General features: G+C 40.6%; 2 protein-coding genes across 2 annotated transcripts; one reads left to right on the forward strand and one right to left on the reverse strand.

Annotated features, from left to right (window-relative positions):
* Window positions 1-1,523: 1,523 nt before the first annotated feature.
* On the forward strand, window positions 1,524-6,958 carry LOC119740935 (RRP15-like protein). Its single transcript, XM_038216429.1, has 5 exons — window positions 1,524-1,738; window positions 3,310-3,611; window positions 5,171-5,265; window positions 6,097-6,280; window positions 6,671-6,958. Exons 1-5 carry the CDS (start codon window positions 1,552-1,554, stop codon window positions 6,830-6,832), a joined length of 930 nt encoding a protein of 309 aa, XP_038072357.1. The 5' UTR covers window positions 1,524-1,551; the 3' UTR covers window positions 6,833-6,958.
* Window positions 6,959-11,777: 4,819 nt separating this feature from the next.
* LOC119741868 lies at window positions 11,778-16,846 on the reverse strand. The gene is made up of 2 exons (XM_038217790.1): window positions 16,306-16,846; window positions 11,778-13,620 (listed from the first exon to the last, which is right to left on the reverse strand). The coding sequence occupies exon 2, from the start codon at window positions 13,440-13,442 to the stop codon at window positions 12,105-12,107; it is 1,338 nt and encodes a 445-aa protein (XP_038073718.1). The 5' UTR covers window positions 13,443-13,620; window positions 16,306-16,846; the 3' UTR covers window positions 11,778-12,104.
* Window positions 16,847-17,905: the final 1,059 nt, after the last annotated feature.

A 17,905-nucleotide genomic window follows, 5' to 3' on the forward strand; every position in this document is an offset into this window, starting at 1 on the left:
ACCAATTTCACATCACCCGACTCAAATTCCATCTTATGAACAATTTCACAAAGCTAATATATCACATAATGTATTTGTTGGGGCCGTATCATAAGTCTGACGCCTCATAGGTCCGACGCCTCATAAGTCTGAAATTTCGGACTTATGAGGCATAAAATTTATATATTCCGCCTCATAGGTCTGACGCCTTATAAGTCCGATGCCGACATAAGGCTGACAACGGAAAAACGAGGTGTTTAATTTGTCGGACTTAGAAGGCGTCGGAACTATGAGGCGTAGTAGCCATGAGGCGTCGGACCTATGAGGCGTTGGACCTATGAGACGTCGGACTTATGGGCCTTTATTTGGTAAGGGGATGCGATTTTGTCGGACTTATGAGGCGTCGGACCTATGAGGCATCGGACTTATGAGCGGACCCCTATTTGTTCATAGTCCTTTCTTGGTTGGTTCACGTTTAAAGTTGCTTTGTGCAATGATTTTCTGTTTAGACTTCTTATGTCGGCTTTAAGTTTGGATCATTGTTCGAATTACTCTGAGACACTTTGCACGGACCTTCATGGACATCAAGTCATAATCATGGTTGAAAATCAGTTAATTTTGTTAAGGTCCATGTAAATTTTTTGAGGCTTTCATTAAATTTTGTACTGTATTTATTAATCACTAGGTTAATCATGAGTACATTTTAATATTGTATCACAGAAAGTTAGTAAAAAATGTTTATTAAAGCACTACATTTTGTATGGGACAATTGTGTTAAGATCATTATTTTAGCCATGTCAAGCTCCTGAAGCTGTACATGTGTATATGCCATCACTAATTAACGTTAACACAGTTGTAACAAATTACAAATGTATGTGGAAGTTTTGTTACTGCGAGAAATATTTGTTAATGTTATCATGAAAATCATCGTTGCCATTTGGACAAAACCTTGACCCTATTGGCAAAGTGTGCCACCAGAAATGAAGAGCCACTTAGCTAGGGGTCACAGTACCAGCTATGGGGGCCACAGTACCAGCTATGGGGGCCACAGTACCAGCTAGGGGGGCCACAGTACCAGCTAGGGGGGCCACAGTACCAGCTAGGGGCCATACTGGCTGGTGGTGGTGGTGGTGGGGGGGGGGGGGGCTACATGTAGGGAGGGGCCACAATACCAGCGAGCTTGGTGGGGGGGGGGGGGGGGGCACAATACCAGCTAGCTGGGGGGGGGGGGGGAGGGGGCACAGTACCAGCTGCATGTGGGGGGGGCACAGTACAAGCTAGCTAGCTGGTACTGTGCCCCCCCCCCCCTACATGCAGCTGGTACTGTGCCCCCCCCCCCCCCCCCCAGCTAGCTGGTACTAGTGCCCCCCCCCCCCCCCCCCCCCATATAGCTGCCCCCCCCCATGTAGCTGGTATTGTGCCCCCCCCCAAGCTCGCTGGTATTGTCGTACAGTACTATCGCAAGCTCTGTGGTGCATCATACTCCCCCCATGATATGTCGAGTATCCCTTTAATCAATTGGCACGAACTACACGTACTAAAAGACTTTTAAAATGTTGCAACACAAACAATATGGCGGCGGACACGACAGCACATGGTTCGACGACAACCACTGCAGATAATGTGGTTTCATTTGTTGCAACTGATGCCAACAAGAGACAGAAGAAAAATCTGAAAAGATGGAAACCGTTTGTGAAAGTCTCGTACGATTCTGGGAGTGATGCGGATGTTGAAAGCGATGAAGACCGAAAAGAAAATGGTGAACATGGTCATGGTGAATCAAACTCGTCCGTTGTTGTGCCGGTTCGTAATTCGTTGTGCCAACTCGACCGCTGTGCGTTAGTCAAGTCGTAACTCGTCCGTTGTGACATCGTGTACACGGAGGGACGTAGTTTGTAATTGCGCCTATGGAATTTTAGCCGAGTGCAATGATTAGTGATAGTGCTGCGCGTGGTGTTGTTTGATGCCTAATTCATGGCAAGGTTACGGGGCTGAGAATTTAATGGATCGGTCATGATAAAAAGTAACTCCAGCTCCAATCATGCCAATGCTCATCACTCATCGGGAATTCGACATATAGAGCTGGAGCTACAACTATGTTATAAAAAGTAGATCGTAAGAATCCCAAATAACGCGACTGTATATCCCCAGTGCATAGTTCGCACTCAATCATTCACGAAGCTAAATGATCGACTTGAAACAGAACAAAAGTGACCAAAATATGAGAAATATTTAATAAAACAATTATTACAAAAACAGGTAGTATGCCTAAATTAAGAAGAGGGTGAAAATAATATTAAGGTGAACAATCTATATAACTTAAATTATCCCCAATGATTGTCAGGCCTCAAATAATTCCAGTTCGGTAAAGAAATACTTTCATTTAAACTTTTGTGGATTTGTTTTGTTCGATTTCAAAAGTGAATAATTTTTACATCGTGAGGAATAAAGAAAAGGAAAAGGTGTCAATGTATCAGGACTTGCCGAGGAATCGATGGTAAACACGCAACCCGGATGTTTATTGGATGGTTGAGGAGACTTCACGTTTTAGGTCAAGTTGTACAGCGAAGTGACTGGACGAGTTGGCACAACAGACGATTTGGCAAACGGTCAAATTGGTTTGATTAGAGTTGGCAAATATTTGAGGTGACTGTAAACCATACATCCCACATATATGCATACATCTACGGTGTAGGTTAACGTTAATAATATGGCCTGATTTGGCAATTGTTTGGGTACTAGCTCCTCTTTTTGTTTTAGTTCCTTGAGTGTTTATTTCGTTCCAAAATGTACTGGATGTGTTCTAAAACATTCCAGCTTTGCCATACCGAGGTAGGTTGTGTGGCATAACCGTATTCATGTGTCAGTTTGTTCCAGGTATTTCAGCATCTTCATTTTGTTGTGTCCATAAACACAATTTTGTACAGTGGTGTACGGGGCAGCCATACTTAAAATGGATGTGGTTTTCAAACTTAAATCTTATTGTGATTTGTGATTTGAATTCCACGACAATGAAAATAATAATGGCTAGGTTTAATATAACCACATTACCCTCCGTAGTTCTAGTGGTAGGATATACATGTACCATCCCAGAGATGCAGGTCCTGCAATTGCCTAATTTCAGGCTTTTTCTTCAATTGTAAAGTAAATAACATATTGGCACCATACATGTGTGTGTACTTTTCCTTTATACCTCGAATTTCAGGCAAAAATGTCACGGTTCACTTACATCCCTGATCCCCATTTCATGCAAAATGCACTGAATTCCCCACTCACTTTTTGAAGGATTTTGGACGGTTTTGCAACTTGCAATTTTTTTTCCGACTTCAGGTGCTCCAAGCAAGAAGATCTCCAGAAAAAGGCAGAAGCTTGAAGCAGCATCTCTACCCACGCCACCGTCGAGGGAGTCCAATAGCGATGGGGAGGACAAAGACTCGGAGCCGGAGCCAGACTCCGAGTCCGAGCCAGAGGAAGAGCCAAGGGTTCCTGGGGCCGGATGGGCGGACGTCATGGCTAAGATCCTGCATAGGGACACCCCGGCTGAGATGGGCTCAGCCGTCTTGGCCAAGTCCAAGGATTACGAAAAGGCCAAGAGGCAAGAGCAGGAGGAAGATGCTGAAAGGCGGAAGGAGGTTGGTATTCAGGGAGTTATATCAGGAGTTGGGTTTGGGTAGGGGGTATTCAACCCTTCTTCCCTTCAACCTTGGCTACCCGGGTTTGAACTTCATCCAGGGTGACAAGTGTTTTTCCTGTTATTGAAGTTTACGCAGGAAAACATTTTAAATGTTTTCCTTCCTCTTATGAAAGTAAACTTTTCTTTATCTTTTTTTCTCTCTCTCTTTGCTGCTTCAGGCTTTACAGCTATGTAGGGCGGTCAAAAAAATACCCCGCAACCTCATACGTCCTATATCTAGGGACCTAACCATTGATTTGTATGGCTAGAAAATTTTGTTGAAAGGAAAATGATACCAAGAACTCCCGATTCGGTTCAGTAGTTTTGATTCCATGCCATTTTTGTGAACCAAAGTCAGGGGTTAAGATAATCCTGTTGTTCACTGTGCGAAATTATCCTAATAAATAGAGCCCCTGACTTTGGTTCACAAAAATGGCGCTGGAATCAAAACTGCTGGATCGAATCGGGAGTTCTTGGTATCATTTTCCTTCCAACAAAATTTCCTAGCCATACACATCAATGGTGTAGGTCTCGGAATATTGGAAGTGCATGTATGAGGGTGCATTGTTTTTGGACCACCCTGTATGTGCCTACTGCCTAGAAATGTTTGATCTTTTGCCACATTGGCAAAATGTTATTGCAGAAAACAATTGAATATTGGTATAGGTCTATGGTTTGATAAAAACTCTAGTCTGCCTGAAGTATTTTCTTTGATTTATGTGCATAAGTATGTTCTCTGTCAAAATGCAACATCTCAGCAGTTTTCTTGTGCACAGGTAGATTTCCTTCAGACATTAATGCCATGGTTGTGTTCAAACCAGACCATGAAATGATTCTTTATTTGCTTGAATAATTTGAGGCTTTGCATGGTGGCTTTCTCCTGAAGACGGTCAGAGCATACTGACCGGAACGTCGAGTTTATACCTCTGGTTCTTTTCAGAACCATTCTCTTAGTTGAGAAATTATTGGCACATGGTGTTTCCGCAAACCTTTCATTATTGAATAATTTGGCAAAACAGCTAAGCACCATCAGTTTCCAGAGCACAACATTTCAGATAGTTGAAACTTTGGAGTTAAAGACTGAGTAAATAGGGAGCTAGAAAAAGTGTAATAAAAAGACCACAGAAATTGATTGAAATGTAGTGCTGTGTATTTTTGAATAATTTAGTATACAACTATTGGAACTAGGTTTTGATCGAATATTGAAATATTTGAAAATTAGCATTGAGGTAAAATTTTTTACAAATATCATTTACGTATTTATCGATGTATTTTTTTCTCAGAAAGCTGACTAGTTGATATTTGACAGGTTTTTAAACCACTCAACTGATACAAATAAAATTTACATCACGGACATTTTTGTCATCTTTTCGAGACGGCTTACATTTTTTGAATATCTATTTGGAAAACTGCTGTTCCGATATTCGGTGGATGAGCAAATATTTGGATAATCGTTACTTTCTGCACAGCCCTATTTCAATGACACTGTGAATCTTGTTTAAAATTTCTGTCTTCAAGAAAGAGACCAGGAATCAGTGGGAGCAACTAGGTCGAGCCAAGCCCAGAGTGACCGACAAAGAGGTAGAGAGAAAACTACAGAGAATAGCAACAAGGTATGAATCAGGGATAACCAGAGGGTTGGCATGGAATATTAAGTCACTCTGTGTCCACTTTTGGTGAACTGGAGACAAACTCTAACCCCCTAGGCCTTTTTGCTAGGTTACGTCCTCAATCCTGCAAAATCCTCCAACTACTTCCACATAAAAATTGGATGCAGCCTCAATCCTCCAAAAGCATCCATCATATCTTGAATTTGTTCATTGGAGGGGTGACCACTGCCTCAATCCTTCAAAATCATCCAACAATTACTGTTAATACCTTGAGGCAGTGCGGATGATTTTTGGAAGCAGTCTGGATGATTCAAGTATAATCTAGGCCTACATTTATGCATGGCTAAGCATAAAAAAAAATACCAAAAAAAAGTACAGCCTAGACCTTCCCTCAATGCATCCTCCAAAATGAACGGACACTTTTTTGCCATAAAGCCTCAATCCTTCGAAATCCTCCACTTACGCACAGAGAATTTTGGAAGGTTAGGGTTAAAGTATGCAGTACAATACTCAAACATTACACCAAGAATCTTTAAATTGGTGTCATGCCCTAATCCTGCAGTGCGTAATTGTAAATAGGTTGTACAAGCATTTACGTTTTCTGGATATCCTTGCAAATAAATAAGACCTACATGGATTTCAGTTTTCTAGATATCCATTTTGATAAAGTAGTTTTTTAAAGTCTTTTGTAGGTATTGAACTTGTCAAATTCTAAAGGTTTGTTTTTTCTTGCCCATAGTTTGTTTCTGCCATGCACTTGTTCCATTTTTTTTTAATAATTACATTGTAAATTTGTGAAGATGTTCTCATAGGATGACCTTGTTTTTATTTCAGAGGGGTCGTTCAACTCTTCAACGCCGTCAAGAAACAGCAGAAGAAATTCGGTGAGAAACTAGATACGGCACACTCGGAGAGGAGACGTGCAGAGGTGAAGTCTTCCGTCAGTAAGGGAGAATTTCTGGACCTCCTGAAAGCCACGCCAGTCATCTCCAACAAGAACGTCAGTAAGAATAATCAGGTGAGTAGCTTGCAAGTACAAAGGTTTGGATGATTGGACTACTTCCGTACTTAATGCAGAGAAGTAGTCAAAATCAGCCAACTTGAGGTATGAGGGATTGTGAAGTTTCAACTACTTTCCTAAAATCCACCATGTTGTGAAAAGGTGAACAATATTAAGGGAATAAATGTGTGATCGGGAGGTATTAAACCACAGGGTCGCCCTAGGTCTGCAACTATATTGTCAAAACCATTCTGCACTCAGAGTTTAGGACTGAAAAGCCTGATTTTGTTGGAATTAAAATTCTGAATTTTGGAATGGAAATATGTGAAGTTCTGGGGAAGCTTTACTAATGCACAATTCATGCATCATTTGTCTCATCATTATAATCGCATTGCTTTTTATCACAAGGGTGAGGACAAGACGGGCAGCAAGAAACCCGCCTGGAGTGTGCTGCAAGACGACTTCATGATGGGGGCCACCATGAAAGACTGGGACAAACAGAGTGATAGTGGGAGTGACGGACCCGGTGAGGGACACAGTGATGAGAACTCCTTCTCAGACTCGGATTAATCCATTGGATGGAAGATGTACAGATGGAAGATGTGTTCTGACATTTTCAAGAAATTTTTGTATCAATTTCCAATGATGGTCAGCTGACCATCGTTGGAAAAAACTGCTTTTTTCAAATACTGCCCCCACTTTACCAAATTTAGTTAGTCCACATTTTGTTTGCAATTGGTTACACATCCGTGAACGGGTGCAAGCCAAGTAGTCTGGTTCCCTGACCTGACAATTCCCCGACTTCTATAAATTGCTTTGTTTCATCTGAAGTAGGGTCAGGGAACCAGACTACAAGAACAGCATTTTTTGTTTGGTTTTTCCAGCAAATGTGAACACAAAACTTTAAACCAGTCAGTGTAACAATATTTGCTATAAAATTCTAAACCCCAAATTCATCCATTTCTGAGAATTACAGCAAAAGCAAATGTTGTACATTACCTTTAAACCACTGATACAGTGAACACAGCTTTGTTTTTATTAACCAGTTCACGCCGGGATTATTTTGACAAGAACAGAACGATGCGCGGTATTACTTTTCAATCGACCTCATGCCAGGCGGGTTGAAGCCATCACCCTCGGGCAGCACTCTCATATTTCCGGCCTCGCTCGCTGCGAGCGGGTCGCTGACAGATATTTCCGGCCTCGCTCCCTGCGTGTTTATCCGTCATCCGTTCCGAATACTGCAAAACCTTTGCGGGTATACACGTCATCCAGTGCAAACTGGTTAAAAGCTGTGGTGGCATAGTTCTTATGAAACAGATCCATGTTTGGTTATGTTGATTCCTTTTATGAGAAAGTTTTTGCAACAGTATGTTTCCCTCTTTCCTTTTGGCAAACCATCAAATCTTTTATTTACTTTGAAATTCTGCAAGGAATACCACATGCGCCACACCTTAGGAAGAGTTCTAATTAAGACACATGTATCTATGAGCAAGAAGTTTTGACTTTTTAAAGTAAGATGCTGTTAAATGTTGGTAGAAGTACCGATGCCTTCCTTCTTAATGGTAATGGACACCATTTGCAAAAAAAAAAAAATCCAAAGTTTGTTCTTGCCGACTCAAGGAACGATAATACAAGAAATCTGAAGCAAGTTATTGAAAAACTAACCTGTCCAAATTTTAGCTCAGTAGATATACTTCTTGAGAAAACTGTAAAAATGCATTTTCATTTTTCTTGACGCAAAACATAGATTTCCATTGAAAGCGCTATGGTTTGGTCCTAACCATCGTGAGGAAATGATGATCATTCTTCTTTTCTCAAAAAGTACAGCATACTAAGATATCACAGGATGCTTGAACCTATCATTAATACTTACAATCAAGTAGGATGTTTCAGGATATTTTGACAGTTTCCTTTTTTTGAATGTTTGCGAATAGTGTCCGTTATACCTTTAAAACGGTAAACATTTTCCAAATAACACTTCAGACTAAGTATATAGACTACCTTGTCAAAAGTCACGGTGTCAGCGTGCCATTTTGACTGCGTGTTCCCTTAGATGCTCATTCATCCGTGAACCAGTTCCTAAAGTCCTTCCTAGATGGCATACCCAAAAGCTGGCAGTGGAGGCCATATTGAATACCCAATACAATTTAGAGAGTTTGAGACTTTCTATAGAGCATTGTGATCGCTTTATCAAAAGGAGGGAAAGCCCCTTCCACAGTCCCATGCAGATATATTTTTTTGCTATGGTCCTTCTGTTCAAAAATTAAAATTTAGTAATGCCGATTTGGCATTTGGTTCACTGACATGAAACTAGAAAGTTGCTTGGTTTTTCCCAGTTGTCGTATCTGTTCACACCTAACGTGGCGTCAGCCAGATCTGAAATTGTGTGGGAAACCGTGTTCTCAGTGTGTTTTGTTTTGAATACTATTTAGGCTCACATACAGGGTGTCCCAGAAAAGAATTACCCCCTAACTTTAAGTGATTGCAACTTCAAAAACAAGAATCAAAATTGAAAAAAGTCAAACGGGATCATAAAGTGCAATTTTTTTGCTACATTGTGGTGAAAAACGCATTTCATTTGGTTCAGTAGTTACGAAGAAATTAGCGATTATGTAACACAAGTCAAAGAACACTTCCTTCCAAGTTTGCTCATAATGAGTGATTCAGACAACCCCGGCAAGAATTTATTTTTTTAATAAATAGAGACGTCTTTTTCCTTACAATGTTTTGTTTTTGTTGTTTTGTTTTCTTGTTAGAATTGTTACGGTTAATGATTTAGTACTGTAATAATAAGAACAAAAATGCATTGGTCTCACAAAATATTAAACAATGCTGGTTCATTGAGGAATGAAGTGAGGACAGGAAGCTTGAACAGATAATGCGAGCCATCAGCGGTAGTTAAAATCGCTATCTTGAGCAAACTTGGAAGGAAGTTGACTAGTGTTACATAATCGCTCATTTCTTCGTAACTACTGAACCAAATCAAATGCAGTTTTCATCAAAATGTATCAAAATAATTGCACTTTATGTTCCCGTTTTTTCCTCCAATTTTTATACATATTTTTGAAGTTGCGATCACTTAAAGTTAGGGTGTATTTTTTTCTGCGACAACCTGTATAACTACAAACGCAGGTTTCTGCTTTTACATATGAATGCAACTACGATCATTTTTAGAAATGTATATTCGTTTATTTCAACACAGTAATTTATCGGTTGATGAAAAAACAGTAATGCAATTATACATGCGAATGACAATTCCAATATTTTCTTCCCCAATCTTCCACACTGTTAGTGTTAGGTTCATTTAATGTCAAACGAGCAGGAATATGAATAGTTGAAATTCCAGACTTTATATACTCGATGATGTCATTGACAATTTTCAGCAGTATTGCAGGATTTGCGTTTTGGATGGCGTTTCTTTGAACGTATTTTTTTTTTTTAGAATACACTACACAATTCACCACAGTAAAAAAAACAACATGTAAATAAATTAACCTCGTGTATCTGAGGTACGAGAAAAAAAAATAGTACCAGTTGTACTTGTCTCAACAATTTCTCAAAATGATTTTTGTGTATATTGAGTCCTTCTCGTTTAAGCAGACTAAAGATCAACTATGGATAGCTATGAAATACTAAATGTAATAACATTTGTTACAGTTTGAGAACGGAAATTAATTGTTAATACTCTAAAGATCGATTTGAAAGCAAATTTCGGCTTCGCCTACCAAAGTATTTTTTTTAGAATCGCAACTGATGGGGTAGTTTGTAGCATTTAACGGCAAATATGTCAACGTCAAAGATACACGTGATTGTGGTTTATGTCAGTTTACAACACTAATAAAAGGTAAATTACAAAATGTAGCGAGAAGTGGCCTGATAAACATTCCTAATTCTTCAATCAATAAGTTGTCAGAAGAAGACTTTTTTTGACAATCATTCTGAAGCTGTATGGCAAAATACAGGGTGAGTAAAAAAAAGCGGAACCAAAACCCAAATAAATATCTTTCATAAAAAAAAAAAATACGTAGCGCCAAAAATAATTACGACTGGTTAGCCAATTTAATAAACTATATTTAGATGAAAACAAGTCAGGTGTGTTTACAAACACAAATGCCCCGCAACGGTGACAGTTCCCATGACATAACACCACTCTTTTAACATCAACTTACATGTACCTTGGTCACATGGAACATTCATTGACAGCATTAGTGTCTTCTGTAGGTTTTATATGAATTAATCCCTAATCCCTATAATCTCAGAATAAATACATGATTTCTATTGTTTTAGCCCTTGTGAACTTGACCCTTGACCTTTTGGCCCCAAATTCAATAGGCTTCTTAGGATTACCAAGAACAATCCACAAACCAAATTTGAAGTTCATATGTTAAGTATTTCTCAAGTTATCGCGCTGACAAGATTTCTATTGTTTTAGCCACTGTGAACTTGACCCTTGACCTCTTGGCCCCAAATGCAATAGGCTTCTTAGGATTGCCAAGAACAATCCACAAACCAAATTTGAAGTTCACATGTAAAGTATTTCTCAAGTTATCGCGCTGACAAGATTTCTATTGTTTTAGCCACTGTGAACTTGACCTTAGGCCTTTTGGCCCCAAATGCAAAAGGCTTCTTAGGATTGCCAAAAACAATCCACAAACCAAATTTGAAGTTCACATGTAAAGTATTTCTCAAGTTATCGCGCTGACAAGATTTCTATTGTTTTAGCCACTGTGAACTTGACCTTTGGCCTTTTGGCCCCAAATGCAAAAGGCTTCTTAGGATTACCAAGAACAATCCACAAACCAAATTTGAAGTTCATATGTTAATTATTTCTCAAGTTATCGCGCTGACAAGATTTCTATTGTTTTAGCCACTGTGAACTTGACCTTTGGCCTTTTGGCCTCAAATGCAAAAGGCTTCTTAAAATTACCAAGAACAATCCACAAACCAAATTTGAAGTTCATATGTTAAGTATTTCTCAAGTTATCGTGCTGACAAGATTTCTATTGTTTTAGCCACTGTGAACTTGACCTTTGGCCTTTTGGCCCCAAATGCAAAAGGCTTCTTAGGATTACCAAGAACAATCCACAAACCAAATTTGAAGTTCATATGTTAAGTATTTCTCAAGTTATCGCGCTGACAAGATTTGTCCGGACACACACACACACCCACACCCCCCCACCCACCCACCCACACACCCACCCACACACCCACCCACACACCCACCCACGGAAGGACAAGGCGGAAACAGTATGCCCCTTCGGCTTCGCCGCGGGGCATAAAAATTACTTCATTTGCTCAGTCCATTCAACTTACATCACCATTTAAACGAAATGACCCTCAAATCGGTTTTGTCCAAAAATGCGATTTCAAGAATTGTAGTTACAATTGTCTTCAAACATCACCAGCGACAAAACCTCAGTTTAAAAGTTAACAATATTCAAAAAGTCCTTTTGAAGGCCCGTCTTTGAAAAAAAAATGGATTTTGTAAATCCTTTTGTTAGCCATTGCAGGGTTGTTAATAAAGATATTGTGTACTACAGTTGTTGAAACAAGTATTCTGTGTCATTTTCTTTGTTGCTCCAAACAGTCAGAACACACAATAAATTGCGCTTTCATGGACGAAACTGATTTTAGGGTCATTTCGTTTAAATGGTGATATAATTTGAACGGATTGAACAATTGAAGTGAATTTTTTTTCATCTGAAAGTAGTTTATTAATTAGGCTTACCGATCATTTCTATTTTGGTGCTACATAATTGTTTAAATATGAAATATATTTCTTTGGGTTCCGCTTTTTTTGACTCGCCCTGTACTACATATTCAGGGCCGAAGTCCATAGTCATTCCGTATTCTCCGGCGTTTCTTGACCGTCCATCCTGGCAACTCGCGTGCCATCCTCCAAAATTTCACTGGTGTCCGAACCCTCTTCTCGTTCCGCCTCCAGCAACAATCCGGCTGCCCGTAGCTTTTCGAATTCCTCCCGGGACTCGAACCCCAGCCACTCGTACATCTCGTCGTCTTTATCGCTGTTGATGAGGTCCTTTGGACGATACACCGCACTCGGAGGGCCGTCCGACTCCTTGAGGAACGGGTTCTCCTCTGAACCGTAAAATCTCAACGGTATCGTCTGTGGTCCCAGGGTCACACTCGGGCCTGGGCGTGGCTTCTTGGTTTGTGTGGAGGGCCGGGGGTGGTCCAAGGATGGGAGTGGGCGACCGGTAGGGGCAAATGCACCGCCGACTCGCGCGGGATCTGTTAGGGCTTTCGCGTACACTCCTTTGCGTCTCGCACGGTTGATACTTGGCAAGACCGGCAAGTCTTTCTGAAGTGGACCAGTGCCCGCATCGTGTTGTTCCCTATCCGTGCTTGTGTTCATGTAAAAACGCTGCCCCAGACTTGCAGGTGGTCCAGCAACTGGTCTGCTGATTCTCTTATCGTTTGGTGGTGTGTCACCGACTTTACCGGCACGCATCTCAAGGGAACGGTCTTTTTGCGTGGAACTCTCCCCTGCCTTGCTCAGTTGAAGAGCAGGAAAACGCGTCTTAAGTAGCGGCATTCCGTATTTAGGATTTTGAATCTCATGCTGCGGGGTGGGCAAGGTGGTGTTCTCTGTCTTGGCTGGCATATCGACAGGATCCCGGTCCTCGGTGATTTGTTCCAGCTTGGCTTGGTTCCGCTGAGTCAGAGATTTGTGCTTGCTGTACGAGTCACTCAGTGCAATCAGCGACCTGTTGAGATTCGTCTCGTGCGCCATTTTGTGGGTGTACTCTCCCTTGACGTCTCGCCGTATCGACCCCACAGCCTCGGCTTTGTGGTTCTTGTGATGGAACTTTAGATTGGGTAGCATCCTTCGCCGTCTAGCAGCCCTAGTCTGCCGGTCCCAATCCTTCTCCTCCTCTTCGCACCAGGCCAGGTCCCTCTTCTCCCGTCTCTCCTTGTTCTGCTCCTTCAGCGTCTGGTAGAAGTCGAAGCGCCGTTGGACGTCCTTCTTTGCCCGGTTGAGCTCGGCGTTGATAAGCTGGTGAGTGATTTGAATGTGTTTCAGCTGGCGTTCGCCTTCCAGTTTGAACCCCGCGTGTCTCTCACGACCGGCGTAGGTCAGACGGGCGTCCATTTTCATCATGAGCGTCCGCGCGTCGTCTCTTTTCATGTTCAACTTTAGAGAACCTTTCGCCATTGTTGTAAATCGGATTAGGCCTGCCTTAAAACAAATCACGAATGATTCTATAGGATCAGGCTCGATTGAACGATGGCACTGTTTACCTAGTCTGTTTTTGATTGCAGTAGAATACGGCTGAATGAAAGTCCGATCGGCAACATCTTCCAACTAAAACCCCTTCATGCATGGCATGAACCTGTCGCGAAAAGAACGAAAAAAAAATATTAAATTCAATGTCATGTTAAAAGATACCATTGACGATAAGAAAATGGTCGATTCCTATAACACTTTTCCTTAAACAAGTTTGCGTGTACAAGTTTGCGTGTATCACTGCATCAAAACGACACATACAGTTAACAACTTAGGTTGCACCGTGCGAAGCGGGTTCCTTTTGGACTGGACGAAGCTGTAGGCCTAAAGCAAAGATAATATTGTAAAATAGAGTAGAGGTTGAAAGAGTGGTGTGTTCATCAAGTACAGCAGTAAAAGGTTCAAGTGACGACATGATACAAAATGTGAGTATAGTTTGGGAGATGACCCATACGTTCATAATAATTACTGAATTAGGCCTACGTATAGCCCCTCGGTTATTTGCATCGGACTGTACACAATCAAATTGGAGATGATTCTCCCTTCTGTCTTCTTAACCAAGCGACCCGGCCAAAAAGTAATTATTTTCTGATTCCGAGCCAATTAGGCTCTGATGAAAAGAGGCGACCACGAGACTGCCGTGTGAACTACACCTGTGTTTGCGGTTAGTTTGAAATGAAATAATGTGCATATAGGAATATGGAGCTCCAAAAGTGGAGACCCCAATTTCCCTATTTTCTGCTAGCTGTATTTCCGATTTTTGAAGTTGCACAAACCGTTTAAAAAATGTCAATTTTCTGCTAGCAGAAATTTACATTTTACTTTTGACGACTTAACTCATTCGGCGCCCCAAAGGTGGACAACTAAAAGTCCAAAATTCTCACTCCAGCAGAATTTTATGTTGCCCCAAAAGTGGACAATCCCATTTTCTCATTTCTGGCTTGCAGAACTACTGATTTTTGAAGTGCACAAACGGTTTTCAAATATGTCAATTTTCTGCTACGGCAGCATTGTGGTTTTACTTTGAAGACTCTCTCTCGGCGCGATAACTAAAAATCTCAAAATTCCTAACAGAAATTTGGGTAGAACATTGCAGACATCAAAATTCTCATATATGCCGGTATGTCATTCGGTCACATTGGACAAAGGAAAAAGCAAATTCTCTACTGAAAAAATTGCTTTTTGCTATTATACGAAATAATTTATCTCGTCCATTGACACATCGATTGCTACTTGAATGCGGCTGAACAGACCAGGACCATAGCAATCTTATGCAAGTTTTCATCTCGGAGTGTATTTTTGTATGATTATAATCAATCATCATCTATTGTGTATTAGCTGTATATGGAAACAAATGTCTATCTGAATTGAAATTGAATTGAAAAAAAACCTATTTGATTATGAACAGAAATATGAAGTAGATTTTTGGAATGCATTCAGCGAAAACTGTTATAGCCACTGATATATTCACGAAAATGCGTAAAACAAGTGGAGGCTCCTCCACTGAATGGAACTCTCATCGAAAGAATTATGTCTAAAATGAAACCACTTTCGAGTAAAATGTGTGACCAGTTTCTGCTTAGAAAATTGGAGAAGTTCTCGTTTCTTTAGTTCGGTCCATGTTCGGTCCACGACCAAATTTCCACCAGCGCAATGTAGGAGATTTCTGGTTTCTGCAAGAGCTTCAACCCAAGTTTCTTCCATAGTGAAATTTTGAGATTTTTAGTTATCTACTTTTGGGGTGCCGAGAGAGTCGTGAAAGTAAAATCCAAAATTCTGCTGGCAGAAACCTGACATTTTTGAAAGCCGTTTGCACAACTTCAAAAAATCAGACATTTTGCTAGCAGAAACACTGTAATGGGAAAATGGGGTTGTCCACTTTTGGGGCATCATAACATTCTGCTGGTGGGAATTTTGAGATATTTTGTTGTCCACGTTTGGGGCGCCGAGATAAAATCCAAATTTCTGCTAGCAGAAAATTGAGTTTTTTTTTTTAAAAACGGGTGTCGCGACTTTTAAAAAGCTAAAATTCTGCTAGCAGAAAATGGGAAAATTGGGTTGTCCACTTTTGGTGCTCCATAAAAGGAAAGCAAAGGAGGAATACCCTGTTATTGCATTTGTTTGCTTTTTACTCATATCGAAATAACACGTATACTACCTCATTGTGTCAAGCAGTTGGAGAAAACAGGTTTAAAGCAGTCAACGTCTTTGGTCTTGGTACAAATGGAGATTTATTGTTTCGCAAGTGAATGGTGATTAGAACATTTAATTTCCCTTAATATGCCCCATGTTATTTCCCTTTCTGAAAACTGAAATGAACTGCGAACCAAGTTTTAAACAGCCCTGTTGAAGTCTTAAAATACACACTTTGGAAACATGTAGGCCCTATGCGTAATCCATAAAACTGGTAAACTTTGTGAATCATGTTAGTGCAAATTGGCCTAAATAACACATTATCGTTCATACATACTTTTGCTCGCACTAACATTGCATTTAAGACTTCTCGACCATCCTTTTTCAGTTCCTCCGAAGCATATAATTTTTAACGTTTCAATCACATTCATACTGCAAGGGAACTTTGCATTATGGACTACTGTAGCGACAATAATTTGGTTCTGATTTTATCACTCCGTCAACTGAAGGTGGAAATACAGGAGATATACCTTGATATAATGTTGGAGCGATTTGATTCATTTAGCTTGTATGAAAATAATGGTACACCGCCTTCAACATCTCTCAATCCTCATAAAATACATGTCTATAAACCAAATTTTCCTCCATATCAACTTACCTCGTCATATATCCTTGTTGAAGTTAGGACATCAACTGGGAAGAATGGTTGCGCTGGTTATGGAGCCGACATTTACATATCACGCACAATTGCACTGTTGCCAGGAAACTCTTAAAGGGGGACCAAAATCGAACAATCTTGCGATGATGTGTTGCCTGCTGCGTGTATCTCTGTAACACTATAGGTAATTTCCATCAAAGGCAAGAGCATTATTATTACCTTTAAAAACTTTCAAAGAAACTCCAGGCAGACAGTTTTCGTTCCGCAACCAGGGTTTTTCCATTCAAGTCGGCAGTTATTATTGTGCACGTTGCAGTTGCGGCGACAAAAGAACTATTGAAATCGTGTCCCTCAAATAAAACATAAAATGCATCAACCCAGCTCCGCGAACAATCACGATCTCTCACCACAGCCAGAAAAAGGAATACCGGCATTTGAAAAGCAGTTTGTTAGACAAAAGTACCATAGTATGGAAAATGTTCCCCTTAGCCTAGGGACACGTATTCGCTGGCTGTTTGCCGGGAAAATAAGTGCGACAAAGTTCATATCCGGGTTTATTGATTGAAATGTTCCAAAATACGTCACACAGCCTGCCTTCCTAATCCAACGCTTTATTGTCCTATCTAGCCAGGAGGCGCAGACTCAATAATAAAAGTCTCCCTTTAACACCCAAAATCAATTTTATGCCATAGAGATAAATTGGGTGAAACCATGCGCGTTTAATGGGCTCTCTGTACCTTACCGGCCGGGCATTTGGAGTTCGTTCAACTCGCCCAAGTTCCGAGAACTGTTCTTAAATCCTCCATGCTTCATCAAGGAGTTTCAATTAATCGTCTTTTGTTGCTCATTGAGCGGCCATGAGTTTGATTAAATCATGAACACTCGAGTATGCAGTGACGTTGTTTGTTTCTTAGACGATTTGAAATCTTAAGCTTCATGGCCCATAAATTTAATGACGTCGGTTTCAGTTGAGTAATGAACTGTTTATGTCAACAGAGCAACATAACGAGCTGCACACAATAGTCCATTTGAATACAAGGACGTGACTTTTGTTGTCACTGCAAAGCACTTGGCTTACAGAATTTGTCAACAACTTACAACTATACTTATATAATCCTAGACGACCACCAGTGAGTCAGAATAATTTCAATAAAGATCTTCATCGTTCCATTTACGTTGATGTTTACAAGTAATGCAACGATACAGTTTGGATAAAATTTCTGGATTTGGATCTGGATCATGGATCATTACCGGTATATTCCCACAAAATGGTCCCGCATCACATCAGAGTTTCCATTGATATAACTTTAGGCCAACAAAAAAAAGTCTCCGGTTTCTGGTATGCGCGCGCGTCGCCGTAGCCATGCGCGTCGGCAAAATGAAAAGTTTTTTTTTCAATACAAGATGATGTCTCAAAACCGCCAAACTCACTGGTTGGACTGGAATCCTGCTGCTGCACAATTTTAACGTGTTTTTAGATGGGGTTGTTATCGAGAATAAGCTTTATGTGGCCTCTCTGGACTCCCATATATTTGCACTAAGTTTAGTCGGGCACCATTTGCAGTCATCAGCCGACATTTGAAGCCAAAAAAACAAAAAA

Source organism: Patiria miniata, unplaced genomic scaffold (genome assembly GCF_015706575.1).
Source record: "Patiria miniata isolate m_02_andy unplaced genomic scaffold, ASM1570657v1 HiC_scaffold_5, whole genome shotgun sequence".
NCBI classification, from domain to species: domain Eukaryota; kingdom Metazoa; phylum Echinodermata; class Asteroidea; order Valvatida; family Asterinidae; genus Patiria; species Patiria miniata.